Source organism: Colobus angolensis, unplaced genomic scaffold, assembly GCF_000951035.1.
Source record: "Colobus angolensis palliatus isolate OR3802 unplaced genomic scaffold, Cang.pa_1.0 Scaffold80, whole genome shotgun sequence".
Lineage (NCBI taxonomy): Eukaryota > Metazoa > Chordata > Mammalia > Primates > Cercopithecidae > Colobus > Colobus angolensis.
In genome coordinates, this window is record NW_012121821.1 from 182137 (window position 1) to 195639 (window position 13503).

The 13503-nt window shown below is 39.0% G+C and overlaps 1 protein-coding gene across 1 annotated transcript in view; it reads left to right on the forward strand.

Moving 5' to 3' along the window:
* TMEM5 (transmembrane protein 5) overlaps window positions 1–11963 on the forward strand; it is a 32944-nt gene extending 20981 nt beyond the window's left edge. Inside the window, exons 4-6 of the mRNA XM_011929218.1 lie at window positions 4923–5237; window positions 8107–8277; window positions 11521–11963. Of these exons, the coding sequence (XP_011784608.1) occupies window positions 4923–5237; window positions 8107–8277; window positions 11521–11938 (904 nt within the window). The 3' untranslated portion in view covers window positions 11939–11963. The remainder of the gene's footprint in view (window positions 1–4922; window positions 5238–8106; window positions 8278–11520) is intronic.
* The last annotated feature ends 1540 nt before the right edge of the window (window positions 11964–13503 follow it).

The window sequence follows — 13503 nt, forward strand, 5'->3', positions numbered from 1 at the left end:
CCATGCCCAGCTAATTTTTGTATTTTTAGTACAGACGGGGTTTTACCATGTTGGCCGGGCTGGTCTCGAACTCCTGATCTCAGGTGATCCACTCGCCTCAGCCTCCCAAAGTGCTGGGATTACAGGCATGAGCCACCATGTCCAGCCTTATAAATTATTTTCATACCATATAGAAAGCATAATGATAAGAATATGCATACTCTACCGTGTTTGTTGTTATGGAAATACAGAAGAAAAGCAATTAACTCAATGTGAGTAGAGTTAGGGGTGTGGGGCCTATCAACAAAGGTTTCCTAAGGGAGGTGATAGCTGAGCAGTCTTTAAAATGAGTAGAAGTTAGCAAGGCAGAAAAAAGATTATATTCCCAGCACAGGTGACATCAGAGGCTCGTAACTGATCAACTTGGGTTTGTGCGTGGAATTGCAAACCGATTAGTATTCCTAGAGCATGAAGAAAAGGTAGGGTAGCTGAGATTGGGAGGATTGAGCAAGGGCCAGATCATGGTGGGCCTTGTATGTACCACATTAAGGCTCTTGGACTTTATTCTAGGGTAGTGAAAAGCAGTTGAGGATGATTAAGCAGGATAGTGGTATTGTCATGTGTTTGTGTGTGTAGATTTCCCTAGCAGCCTTGGGGGAAAGTGATTTGAAGGAGACAGCTGACTGCAGGCAGACCAAGTAGGATATTGGAAGTATCCAACAGAGATAAAACTAATGCATGAAATAGGGAAGTGGTGGTGGGTCAGAGCCGGGGACAAATTCCAGAAATATTTAGGAGCAAAATGGTCAGAATTTAGGGATTAATTAAATGGGAAGATGAGAGAGAGAAACATCTGACAAGTCCCTAGTTTCTAGTCTGCATGAGTAGGTAGCTAATGTGACACAAAGATAGAAAATACAGAAACATGAGCAAATTTGTCCACTGTTCTCTAGCCCACCACCCAACATCTACCTACTTCCTCTGTCTCAGCAGACAACCCTGCCTCCTCTTTCATCAGGAAAATTGAGGACGTCATAATTATCTCTCTCAACTAGCTGTTCTAACATGTACCTACTCTCTATCTGGTCCCTCACGCATCCTTATCTCTTTCCAAGCTCTCAAACATTGAGTAATCTTTCCTGGCTCAAGTAAAGCCCACCACCTATGCATCCCATCTGCTTCTAGGACCTTGTTCCATGCATTACTTTCTTGCTCTCCTTTATTCTCTACTTCTTCATCCATTATTGCTTTATCGCCTTCTCTTCAAAACTTTCAGAATCGTTGTCTATACTCATTGTAATCACTTCCTTACTTCTCAACCCATTGCAGTTTGACTAACAGACTTCCCAACACACATATATACATATATACAAACCAAGTATCTGAGTCTAATGAAATTTTTTTGAGCCTTAAAGTTTCATCTTTTAGATCTGTGGTTCCTTGATGGAGGCACTGTGGGACATCACAAACTATTTTAAATATTTACGGGAAACACTGATACTTGACATCTGTCATGCCCCGTGCAAACTGCAAGTTCAAAGTAGTACAGTTTCACATTAGATCACCCTGCATTTATTTCAGCAATGTCAGGACTTTGTGAAGCTGGGTTTTCCATGGTTGCCGTGATAAAATGCATGTACTGCACAAAAATCAGTGTGGAATAGGAAATGACACTGACAGTGTCCACGAATTCCAAGGTTTGAGAAGTTGTATAGTGCTCAGCAGGTGCACACATGCTATTAAATACTTGTAATTAGTTAAGAATGAAATAGGAATATGATTTTTTCTTTCAGTGTCTATTATTTTTTAAGTCACTTTTAAGCTGTTAGGACATAGATACTTACTAGGTTGTTTAGACCTAATGACTTTAAAAATTGAACTGTTAAGCATTTCTTTTAGCTTGGGAGACACTGAAAAATTTACAGGAACACTAAAGGTGCTGAGAACCTCTGACCTACACCTTAGCTTCCCAGTATTGACCCCTTGGCTTTCACCATTACCAAAACACAGGGAGCTGTAGACATCCAAGACCAAGACAGTATAAATGTGCCCTTGAACGAATCATACTTCATTTTGTTAATTTGTGTGGATCAACAAAATTAGAAAGATATTCCTTTCACATGAAAGTTACATTTGAGAATAGCTTCATATATTTTATTTTAATACGTTGACTAAAACTTTTTTTTTTTTTTTTTTGAGACAACGTCTCATTGTCACCCAGGCTGAAGTGCAGTGCGTGATCTCAGCTCACTGCAGCCTCAACTTCCTGGACTCAAGTGATCCTCCTGCTTCAGCCTCCTGAGTAGCTGGGACTACAGGCATGTACCACCATGCCCAGCTAATTTTTGTATTTTTTGTAGAGATGGGTTTTCACCATATCGTGTAGGCGGGTCTCGAACTCTGGACTCAAGCGATCCACCTACCTCAGCCGACTAAAGTGCTGGGATTACAGGCATGAGCCACCACACCCAGCTGTATGGCACTCTAAAATTGTTTGGGCACATGATATATATGGGCTTAATGTCAACCACATTTGAGTCCAACCTGTACCATTTCCTATCTAGTGTCAGCTAGCTTTATGCAAGTCATAGAACCTCTCTCACGGTTTCCTTTTTTTCCTTCATAAAATTGGCCTAACATGGGGAAGGAGGACTGGAAGACTTTCTCATGCTCTAAGAATTATACCTGCTTATATTTCTAAAAGAGAAATATTAAGTATTCAAATGCTATCAATAATAATATTTTAAGCATACCATAATTATCATCATCATTGCTAGTTTTTCTAGTCCTTCACATTCTGCATATTATCTTAAATTACTAAATTATCACTGAATCATTAGTCATTGCCGGTGCTAGATACTGTCCAAGGCAAATATAGTCTTCAAAACATAGTCCTGGTCCCTGTATGTTATATAATTTAAGAATAATGTCATATAAATCATATGGTACATGTATACATAGTAAAATACATATTTAGGTTTTGTGTTTTAACTAATATCTATTTACTCTAGTATTTGTTAACCATGGTGTTATGGAAAAACTTAAGCTCTGAAGTGAGACAGAGCTTGGTTGAGAACTCAGCATTGCCATTCCAAGCTGTGCAGCTAAAGTGCAATTTCACAAATGCCAATGAAAGAATAATGAACTCCTCAGAGTTGTTGTGGGGATTGATGATGACCCATGCAAAGTGCTTATGTATCATGTATGTAAAACGCATTGAACAAATGTTAGTTTTTATCCCCAGCAGTAGTAAGAAGCAATGAAAGGAGGATTTGGGCGTATTTGTGCTGAAAATTAAAAGATTCTATCAGGATATAAAGAAATGGTTTAAGCAGGTTGTAAAGAATCCAGGATAAGAGTGACTGATTTTAAGATGAATTAAATGGTATTTGTTACATTTAATTCATACTAGTGAAAATATTTCAATGGTACTGGTGGTTCTAGACAGCACTTAATATGGAAAAAAATGAGTTATGATACATATTCCTTTAATGATAACTTTTTTTAAATACAGTTTAAACAAGAGAGTAGGCTGGGTGCGGTGGCTTATACCTGTAATCCCAGCACTTTGGAAGGCCAAGGAAGGTGAATAATTTGAGGTCAGGAATTCAAGACCAGCCTGGCCAACATGGCGAAACCCTGTCTCTACTAAAAATACAAAAATTAGCTGGGCATGGTGGCATGCACCTGCAGTCTCAGCTACTCAGGAGCTGAGGTACGAGAATTGAACCCAGGAGGTGGAGGCTGCTGTGAGCTGAGATCATGCCACTGCACTCCAGCCTGGGCAACAGAGTGAGACTCTCTCAAGAAAAAAAAGAAGTAATACAACAAATTCCCATTTACTCAAAACTAACAAATTTCATCTCTCTGTCATATTTGCTTCAGATATTTAACTTTCCTGTTAAAAGAATTAAATACTTTCAATAAGGGTAAAGCTCCCTTTATACTGTTTTCTAGTCCCTTTCCTCTTCCTTCCTCCTCAGATAGAATCGCTATTATGAATTTGATGTGGATCCTCTCATTCAAATTTTCATATTAATACTGATCCTAAATATATATGCGTAAATAATTTTTATGACTATACTTTCAAGTTTATGTATAATTATATTTCGTGAGTGTCCTAATCCTTGCTTTTTTTAACATTATATTTTTGAGATATAACATTCATGGAATGTTTATAATGCCATTCTTCATTTCTCAATTTGTCAACACTTTCTCATCCATTGATTCAGATGAAGAGTGTAATAGCGGCTCACACTATAAAAGGGTTGAGAACTACTGACTTTAAATACCTTTCTGGTTTGAACTACACCATTATTTTAAGAGTTCCATGCTATTATATTTCTTTGCTTAAGAGTTTAAATTCTAGCCAGCATTTATTTTCATTGTGGTTAAAACAACAACAGAAAAAAAGGTCAGGCATGGTGGCTCATGCCTGTAATCCCAGTACTTTGGGAGACTGAGGTAGATGGATTGCTTCAGCCAAGGAGTTCAAGACCAGCATGGGCAACATGGTAAAACCCCATCTCTACAAAAAATTAGCTGTATGTAGTGGTGCACACCTGTAGTCTCAGCTACTCGGGAGGCTGAGGTGGGAGGATCACCTGAGCCAGGGAAGTTGAGGCTGCAGTGAGCCAAGATTGCACCACTGCACTCCAGCCTGAGCCACAAGAGTTGAGACACTGCCTCAAAAAAAAAAACAAAAAAAATCACATTTTGTATTGTATGCAAATTGATCTGTCTACAACCAAAGCTTACCATTAATCTACAGCTATGCCCCATCATTCAAACTTATTCAAAAGAAATTGTATTATAGAAATTGTACTTCTAGAAAGAATATGGATTAAATCTCATTGTAGATTTTGTATAAAATGATGAACTTCTGATACGAAATACCTTTGTTCAGGCTTTGTCTCTTGTTTTTGTTGTGTTGTTTTTAACAGCTTCATCACTGGTCCAGCTGTAATACCAGGGTACTTCTCTGTTGATGTGAATAATGTGGTACTTATTTTAAATGGAAGAGAAAAAGCAAAGATCTTTTATGCCACCCAGTGGTTACTTTATGCACAAAATTTAGTGCAAATTCAAAAACTCCAGCATCTTGCTGTTGTTTTGCTTGGAAATGAACATTGTAATAATGAGTGGATAAACCCATTCCTCAAAAGAAATGGAGGCTTCGTGGAGCTGCTTTTCATAATATATGACAGCCCCTGGATTAATGACGTGGATGTTTTTCAGTGGCCTTTAGGAGTAGCAACGTAAGTAAAAATATGATGAAACATTCTTAGGCCCTAGCACCTGAATTTCTGAACCAGGAAGACTTATTCAAAATTGTAATAAATTTAGTTCTTCCGGGATTATTGAGGCCAGGTACAGTCTTTCTCAGTGATAAAAGTAGGGTGTGGTTGCATCCTTCAATAACAATTATGATGTTTTTAAGAGTATTTTATTCTTTAATGAGGAGATGAGTTACTTTTTTTCTTTTAAAATCCCAAGGCATAGAGTGGATTTTTCAAGCTCATTAGGAGTGCCATAAAAAGATATTTAGCAGAGAAATGGCAGATAGACTTTTTTAAAAAACAATGGTAGTATCTATTTATAGTAAAAAAAAAAAAAAGGCAATATTATTATATCAGGAATATACTGTACCATTATGTTTGAGACTGGCTGAATTTATACAAATCCCTTCTATAAAAGGAGGGATTAATTAAATGATAGCTAAGGTTTCTCAAGATACAGTCTTTTATGTCAGGCGCAGTGGCTCACTGCCTGTAATCCCAGCACTTTGGGAGGCCAAGGTATGCAGATTGCTTGAGTCCAGGAGTTCAAGAACATCCTGGGCAACATGGCAAAACCCTCTCTCTACAAAAGAAAAAAAAAATCAAAAAGTATCCAGGCATGGTGGTATAGACTCCTGTATGGCACCTGTAGTCCTAGCTACTTATGAGGTTGAGGTGGGAGGATCACTTAAGTCCAGGAGATTGAGCTGAGATGAGATTGCACCACTGCACTCCAGCCTGGGCAACAGAGTGAATTGAGACTGTCTCTCAAAAAAAACAAAAAACAAAAAGATACAGTCTTTCTCCAACTATAAAATGAAAAACATATTTTTATCTTTCTGTTAATAGGATGTTTTTAATTAAGAGCAAGTTGACTTTAAGGTAAGTTGCCACTAGTATATAAACCTCCTGAGAGCAGGGATTTTTCTCTCTTTTGTTCACTGCTCTATCCACAGAGCCTAAAACAGCACCTGCACAGAGTAGACATTCTGTATTTGTTGAGTGGATGAATTATGAAAAATCTCACTGACATGATTTTTGAATCATACATTCATTATTCATTATTCTGTCACTGGTTGCTGGATGTGGCCTTAGACTGCTGCCTAGTTAGCGACACAGATGTCACTGGCACATCTGTGCCAGTAATGAGATGTATTATCAGGCCTACTCCTATAATATCCTGACTCAGTAGGTTTGGGGTAGGGCCAGACAAAAAGGTTTTTGTTAAGTAAAGCCAGGGTTAAGACCCTCTTAAAAATCTATTTTTTGAGCAGAGCCTGCATTTGTAAAATGTTTTCATACAGTATAAGATGCAACCTCTTGGTAAGCATGGTATTGTTTCACTAGGCCAGTATATTTCTTATATAGGTCAGTGGTTCTCAACCAGGGGCAATTTTGCTGACCAGGAGGCATTTGGCAGTGTCTGGAGACTTTTTTTTTTTTTTTTTTTGAGACGAAGTCTTGCTGTGTCATCCCAGCTGAAGTTCAGTAGTACAATCTCGGCTCACTGCAACCTCTGCCTCTCGGGTTCAACCGATTCTCCTGCCTCAGCCTCCCAAGTAGCTGGGATTACAGGTGGGCACCACCACTCCTGGCTAATTTTGTATTTTCTGTAGAGGGGGGGTTTCACCATGTTGGCCAGACTGGTCTCAAATTCCTGACCTCAAGTGATCTGCCTGCCTCAGCCTCCCAAAGTGCTGGGATTTCAGGCATGAGCCACTGTGCCTGGCCTGGAGACATTTTTGATTGTCCTGTCACAACTGGTATCTAGCAGATAGAGCCCAGGGATGCAGCTGAGCACCCCACAATGTATAGGACAGCCTCCACAAGAAAAAATTAACCCAAAATGTCAGTAATGCTGAGGTTAAGAAACCCTGTTATATACTAACTGTTAGGTAAAATTTTGTTCTCGTGTGAAGGTTAATTTCAGGTACACATTTTTAATCCCTGGGATTTCCAAATGCTTATAAAAATAGGTAACTTTTCCTGTATGGCATACCATGTTTTTTTATCTGTCAGTTTGTTTTAATCTACTTGAAAAGCCCTTGGGATTAATTTATCAGAGCCCTTTGCAATAGCGAACTATAAAATCTTTCCTTTTTTTTAAATTGACAAATAGTAATTGTATATGTTAATGGGGTACAAATGATGTTTTGAAATATGTTTACAATGTAGAATGCTTAAATCAGACTAACAAATCCATCACCTTATATACTTAACAATTGTTGTGGTAAAAACATAAAATCTGCTGTTTTAGCAATTTTGAAATATACAGTGCATTATTATTTATTATAGTCACCCTATTCTGTGTGATCACTAAAGCTTATTCCTCCTGTCCAGCTGAAACTTCATACCCTTTGATCAACATCTTCCTTTTCCCCATCCATCTGCCTCCCCTGGAGCATTCTGTAATCTTTTCATCACCTGGCTAAAATGTTGCTTAAATCACGATCATCGTGAATACAGAAGTCTTTATAATTTGAAGGTTTTGAATGTAACATGCCTAACAGCTGCAGATGAGTAATGCAAGTTAAAGAATGTCAAAAACAAAGAACTTTAGGCACAAAATCTCTGTGACAATTTTATAAGAGATGTCAATGTGAAATTCATTTTTTTAAGTTACTAGATTCAGGGAGTTTTCCAAAGTATGCATGGAAAATTACAATTTGAGATTTAGAAATCACATTTTAAACCTCTTTTATGTACTTCTTGCTACCTAAGAGGTTGGGTTAGGGGGATTTTTTGCAAATTCTATATCATATATTAATTCATGTGTATTTATTTTTAGAGTTATAAGGAATTTTCCTGTGGTGGAGATATATTAATTCATGTGTATTTATTTTTATAGATACAGGAATTTTCCTGTGGTGGAGGCAAGTTGGTCAATGCTGCATGATGAGAGGCCATATTTATGTAATTTCTTAGGAACGATTTATGAAAATTCATCCAGACAGGCACTAATGAACATTTTGAAAAAAGATGGGAATGATAAGCTTTGTTGGGTTTCAGCAAGAGAACAGTAAGTTCTATGCTTATTTAATTCATTCATTTTGTTGTCCAGTCTGAGAGTTGCTTTATATAGAAACACAGGTTTCCAAAGAGGCATGGGTAACTCTGTGTACCAGTCTTTCCCCAGAGGATACATTTAGTAATTAAAACTGTGAAGAGACTGGGTTGTACACATTTAAAATACGGAGAACCTCCTATGACTAGTCCATCTTGAAGAGGAACACTGGCAACTGTCATTTGCAAATTTCAGTTGTTAGGGTTTCCTCAGTAATATTTGTTAGTCACACAGGAGATTATAAATGCTAACGAGATACTTAGGTTCATCCCTGAGATGATGTGCAATGGACCAATTCAGTGTTCCAAGACTGGTGTGCAATACCCCTCACAAATTCAGGAATTCAGGAATCTGACACCATCTTCAGGACACGGACATTGTATTCTTCTTCTGTGAATCCCCAGATCTAACATAGGACCTTGCACCAAGTCAGCCTAGGATAAATGGTGAGTGGATGAATGGTTGGATAGGGAGACTTGATAGGGTTAAATTTCTTCTTTTGTGTAGTAACCAGGAAACAGGTATTCATGGTGTGAAGGAAGTAAATTTGCAATCATTTATTTTGTTTTTAAATAGGCAAGTCAAGTTTTCAAATAAAGCATAATGCAGAGTCATCAGGGAAGTAATGCTTTAAAAAATGTCCGGTTAGGTCTGGAATTTTACTTTTTAAATGATAACAGGTACTCTTTATTGCTAATGTAACCATATCATATTCGTTCAGTCAGTGTTTACCAAGCAATTGCTCTATGCCAGAAACTGTTTACCCACAGTAAATACAGCAGTGAACAAAACAAAGTCCATGCCTTCCTGGCACTTAAATGCTTGTTGGAGGAGACAAGCAAGTAAAACATATTGTGTGTCAGAAGATGATAAATGCCCTGTAAAAAATTAAGCAGAAGAATGATATAGAGAGGGCTTGGGTGTTGGTGGTGGAGCATTTGCTATTTTGGAATAGCCAAGGAAGGCATTCATTAGAAGGTTTCATTTATGCACAGGCCTTAAGAATGTGCATGGGTGAGTCTTGTGTATATTTGGGACAGGACTATTCCAGACAGAGGGAAGAGTGAAAGCCCTGAGGCAGGATTGTGCTTACTATGTTACAGGAACAACAGGGCCAGTATGTCTGGAGTAGAATGAATGAGGACAGTATAAAATAACAAAGGTTATTATGGGAATAATTCTTGTAACTCCTCTGATACCATTTAGCCAGAAGTTGAGTAGATGTTTTCCTTGTTTCTCATTGTTGCTTCTAGACTATTCTCCCCTTTCCCTCCCTAATAATCTCAATTTTGAATCTCATGTCAACAGACAAAACCATCCATCACCCTTACTCTCTGAAATCATGCACTTACCCTTGGGTTTATCCCCCTACTTCTTCGAAGAGTTTAGCTCCTGGTACTCTCTAACTCTGTCTGACACTACTCTGTTCTCAATTCTTGGTGACTGCCAAATCTGCATAGACGGTCTTTCTATCATTTTGGTCTTTGCAGTTCCTTCACCTTCCCTCCTCCAATGATCTGGGCTTCTACCCAACCTCAGCCATTCTCTCTCATGGTCATTTCCTAGACTTGGTCATTACATATACTGTACCTTCTGAACATGATCTCAAGTCCCAGCATCTCTTTCTACAACCACCATCATCTCTCATTCCAGCTCATTCCCTGTAATAATCTGACTCTGACAGTTCAGCTGGCCCTTAGAATCTATTGTTCCTACTGCCCTTCTGTTGTCCTTCACTCCCCTCTCTTCATTTTATTCTTTACCCAACTTAAATTTCATTGTCAATCATAATTGCCTATACTTTCAGCTCCCTATTCCCCTAATCTGGCAAACCATAACTCTGGTTAAATCCAGCTGTCTGCCTACTCCATGCCTGCACCCATACAGCTAAACATAATTGGAGAAAGGTGCTAATTGACCTTGATTTAAACACATGACTTTGAACCTCAGGTGCACAGCAGTCTTATATTTGCCTTGTCCATATATTCTCCCACTCTCCTAGAAGACTTTTATACCTTCTTTCTCCACTCTTAACACCTCTACCTTTCTTAGTTTATGACCCTATTGCTTATTTCACTGAGACTAGTCAGGAGAAATCTTTTTTTTTTTTTTGAGACTTTCACTCTTGTTGCCCAGGCTGGAGAGCAGTGACACATTCTCGGCTCACTGCACCCTCCGCCTCCCAGGTTCAAGCGATTCTCCTGCCCTAGCCTCCCAAGTAGCTGGGATTACAGGTGCCCACCACCACACCCAGCTAATTATTGTATTCAGTAGAGATGGGGTTTTATCTTGTTGGCCAGGTTGGTCTCGAACTTGACCTCAGGTGATCCACCCGCCTCAGCCTCACAAAGTGCTGGGATTACAGGCATGAGCCACCGCGCCCAGCCACATCTATCTTTCTTTACTGATCTTTCAGCTTCTACCCTTGCCCCTGTACAGTCCATTCTCAACACAATAGCCAGATTGATTCTGATAAAACCTACATCAGGTCATGTCACCCCATGATCAAAAGCCTGCATGATAGAGTCCGGTGTGACCATTCAGACTTTATCTTCTGCGCCTGCTTCCTCAGTTACCCTACCACAGCCACCCTGGCTTCCCTGCAGCTCCTTGAGCGTGCCAGGCACATGCTGTCTCATGGCCTTCACTCTTGCTTGCTCTTTTATCCCCCAAGATCTACATGGCTTGCTCCTTCATCCCCAACTCTGTGCTCAGATGCTGCCACAGTGAGACAGTCCCTCATCACTTATTTAAGATTGCAACCCTACCCCCTCAGAAACTCCTGCTCTACTTACTCCTGTGCTTTTTTCTCATAGTATTCTACCCCATCTAAATAATCTACTGACTTCACTTGGTCACTATCCATCTCCACCACTAGAACTAGAACATATGCTCCATGAGGGTAAGGTACGGAAGAGAGGACCTAGCACTCCGAAAGTATAGGTTAAATTATCATTATCCATTCAGAAGTGTTACGGTGACTACTGGATTTTATAAATGTACAACTGTAAAATGTTCAAATTCTTCAGCCTTTTTAAGAAATCTATTTGGGCCAGGATTTTGGATATCTCTTATGCCTATCATCTCTATAAGTTTCACCATTTCCTGAAACTGATTTTATTAAAAGATAAGGTATTTCTGTTCACAAAATACATACTTAGTAAAGTGAAAACTACAGTTGTTTTTCTGATTTTTTAGCTGGCAGCCTCAGGAAACAAATGAAAGTCTTAAGAATTACCAAGATGCCTTGCTTCAGAGTGATCTCACATTGTGCCCGGTTGGAGTAAACACAGAATGCTATCGAATCTATGAGGCTTGCTCCTATGGCTCCATTCCTGTGGTGGAAGACGTGATGACAGCTGGCAGCTGTGGGAATACATCTGTGCACCACAGTGCTCCTCTGCAGTTACTCAAGTCCATGGGCGCTCCCTTTATCTTTATCAAGAACTGGAAGGAACTCCCTGCTATTTTAGAAAAAGAGAAAACTATAATTTTACAAGAAAAAATTGAAAGAAGAAAAATGTTACTTCAGTGGTATCAGCACTTCAGGGCAGAGCTTAAAATGAAATTTAGTAATATTTTAGAAAGTTCATTTTTAATGAAAAATAAAAGTTAACTTAATTATCTTTTTGAGCTAAGATGTGATTTTTAAAATCATTTTGACCACTGAGTGTATAAGTGTGTTTTTGTGTGTGTATTTATAGATGTTCCTTAAGGTAGCCTTAAAAACTCTAGATGATGTATGTCAGGCTGACCAAGTACTCCCTTACTAGGCCACTCCTGTGTACAAGCTAAAAATGTAGTTAAACTGTTACTGAGATTCACTTCTACAGAGTTGAATGAGTCAACATTTACCAACTATTCTCACCGATGCATACCCATTCTATAAAATGGGGGCTTCAGGGGCTGGGGTTATTGAAACAGTTGCAGAGATGGGGATATGTCCGTCAAAGGATACAAAATTTCAGTTACACAGGAGGAATAAGTTCACGAAATCTGTTATACAACATCATGACTATAGTTAATGACAATATATTGCATTTTTGAAAAATGCTAAGATTGGATGTTAAGTGTTCTCACCACAGAACTGTGAGGTAATGCATATTGTTAATTAGCTATAGTCAATCAACTATATATATACTTCAAAACATCATATTGTACATGGTAAATCATACTATTTTATCTGTCAATTTATAAATAACTATCAGAATACAAATAAACCCACTCTAAGACACAGCATTATGTAGTTGAAAGGCCATGTTTTGGAGTCAGACAAAATCTATGTTAAAACATTGCCTCTGTGCCTTCTAACCAAGGACCTTCAGCAAGCCACCTAAGCATTCTGAGTCTTACTTCCTTTTGTTATAAAATGAAGATAATTTATCTTCACAGGTCTGGTTGTAAATATGAAATGAAATATAAAGTACCTCGTGTGTGTGTATTACACACTAGGCACATACACTAGGTACTTTATGTGTGTATACACACACATGTAACTAAAATAGTGATTTTTAATCCATTTTAGGGTTAGGGTTAGAGCCCAGGGGTCTGAGGTTACAGTGAGCTATGGCCATGTCACTAAGAGGCACTCCAGTCTCGGGGACAGAGCAGGACCCTGTCTTTAGAAAAAAAAAAAAAAATGTGTCCCATCATCAGAAGGTCTGGAAGCCTGGATGCAAAAGACCTTAACTTTGTTGGAGAGTCAGAGAGCCTGCTGCAACCCCATTTCTAAGGGAAGTTGCCCCACCTACAGCCCCTGCTAATGGCAATGCACACAGATGACTCTCCGCTTCAGTCCCCACCTTACGTCACAGCTGTGGGCACTGATGCAGGGCATCCTGTTGATGGGCTTCCTAGTGATCCCAGATACTGAAACAAAAAAGAAATGAGGCAAACAAGTTCAAGGCATTTTGAACTAGGAAATACTGAGGACCTGGGAATCAACTGTAAGAGCAAAACAGGATGCAATGGAGTAGGAGCTATGAACTAGCATCAGGGCTATGAGAGAAGTAAAGATATTAGCAACAAGGTCAAGGAGAGGGACAATCCTGTGCCCAGAATTGCCCCCATGGGTTTACTACCCCAGCCCCCGTGAGTTTTGAGACTGCATTTTTATTACCCCCATGCGAGTCATCTGAATTATGTTTTCTATCCCTCCTTGCCTTGGTTACTTGAGCTGAC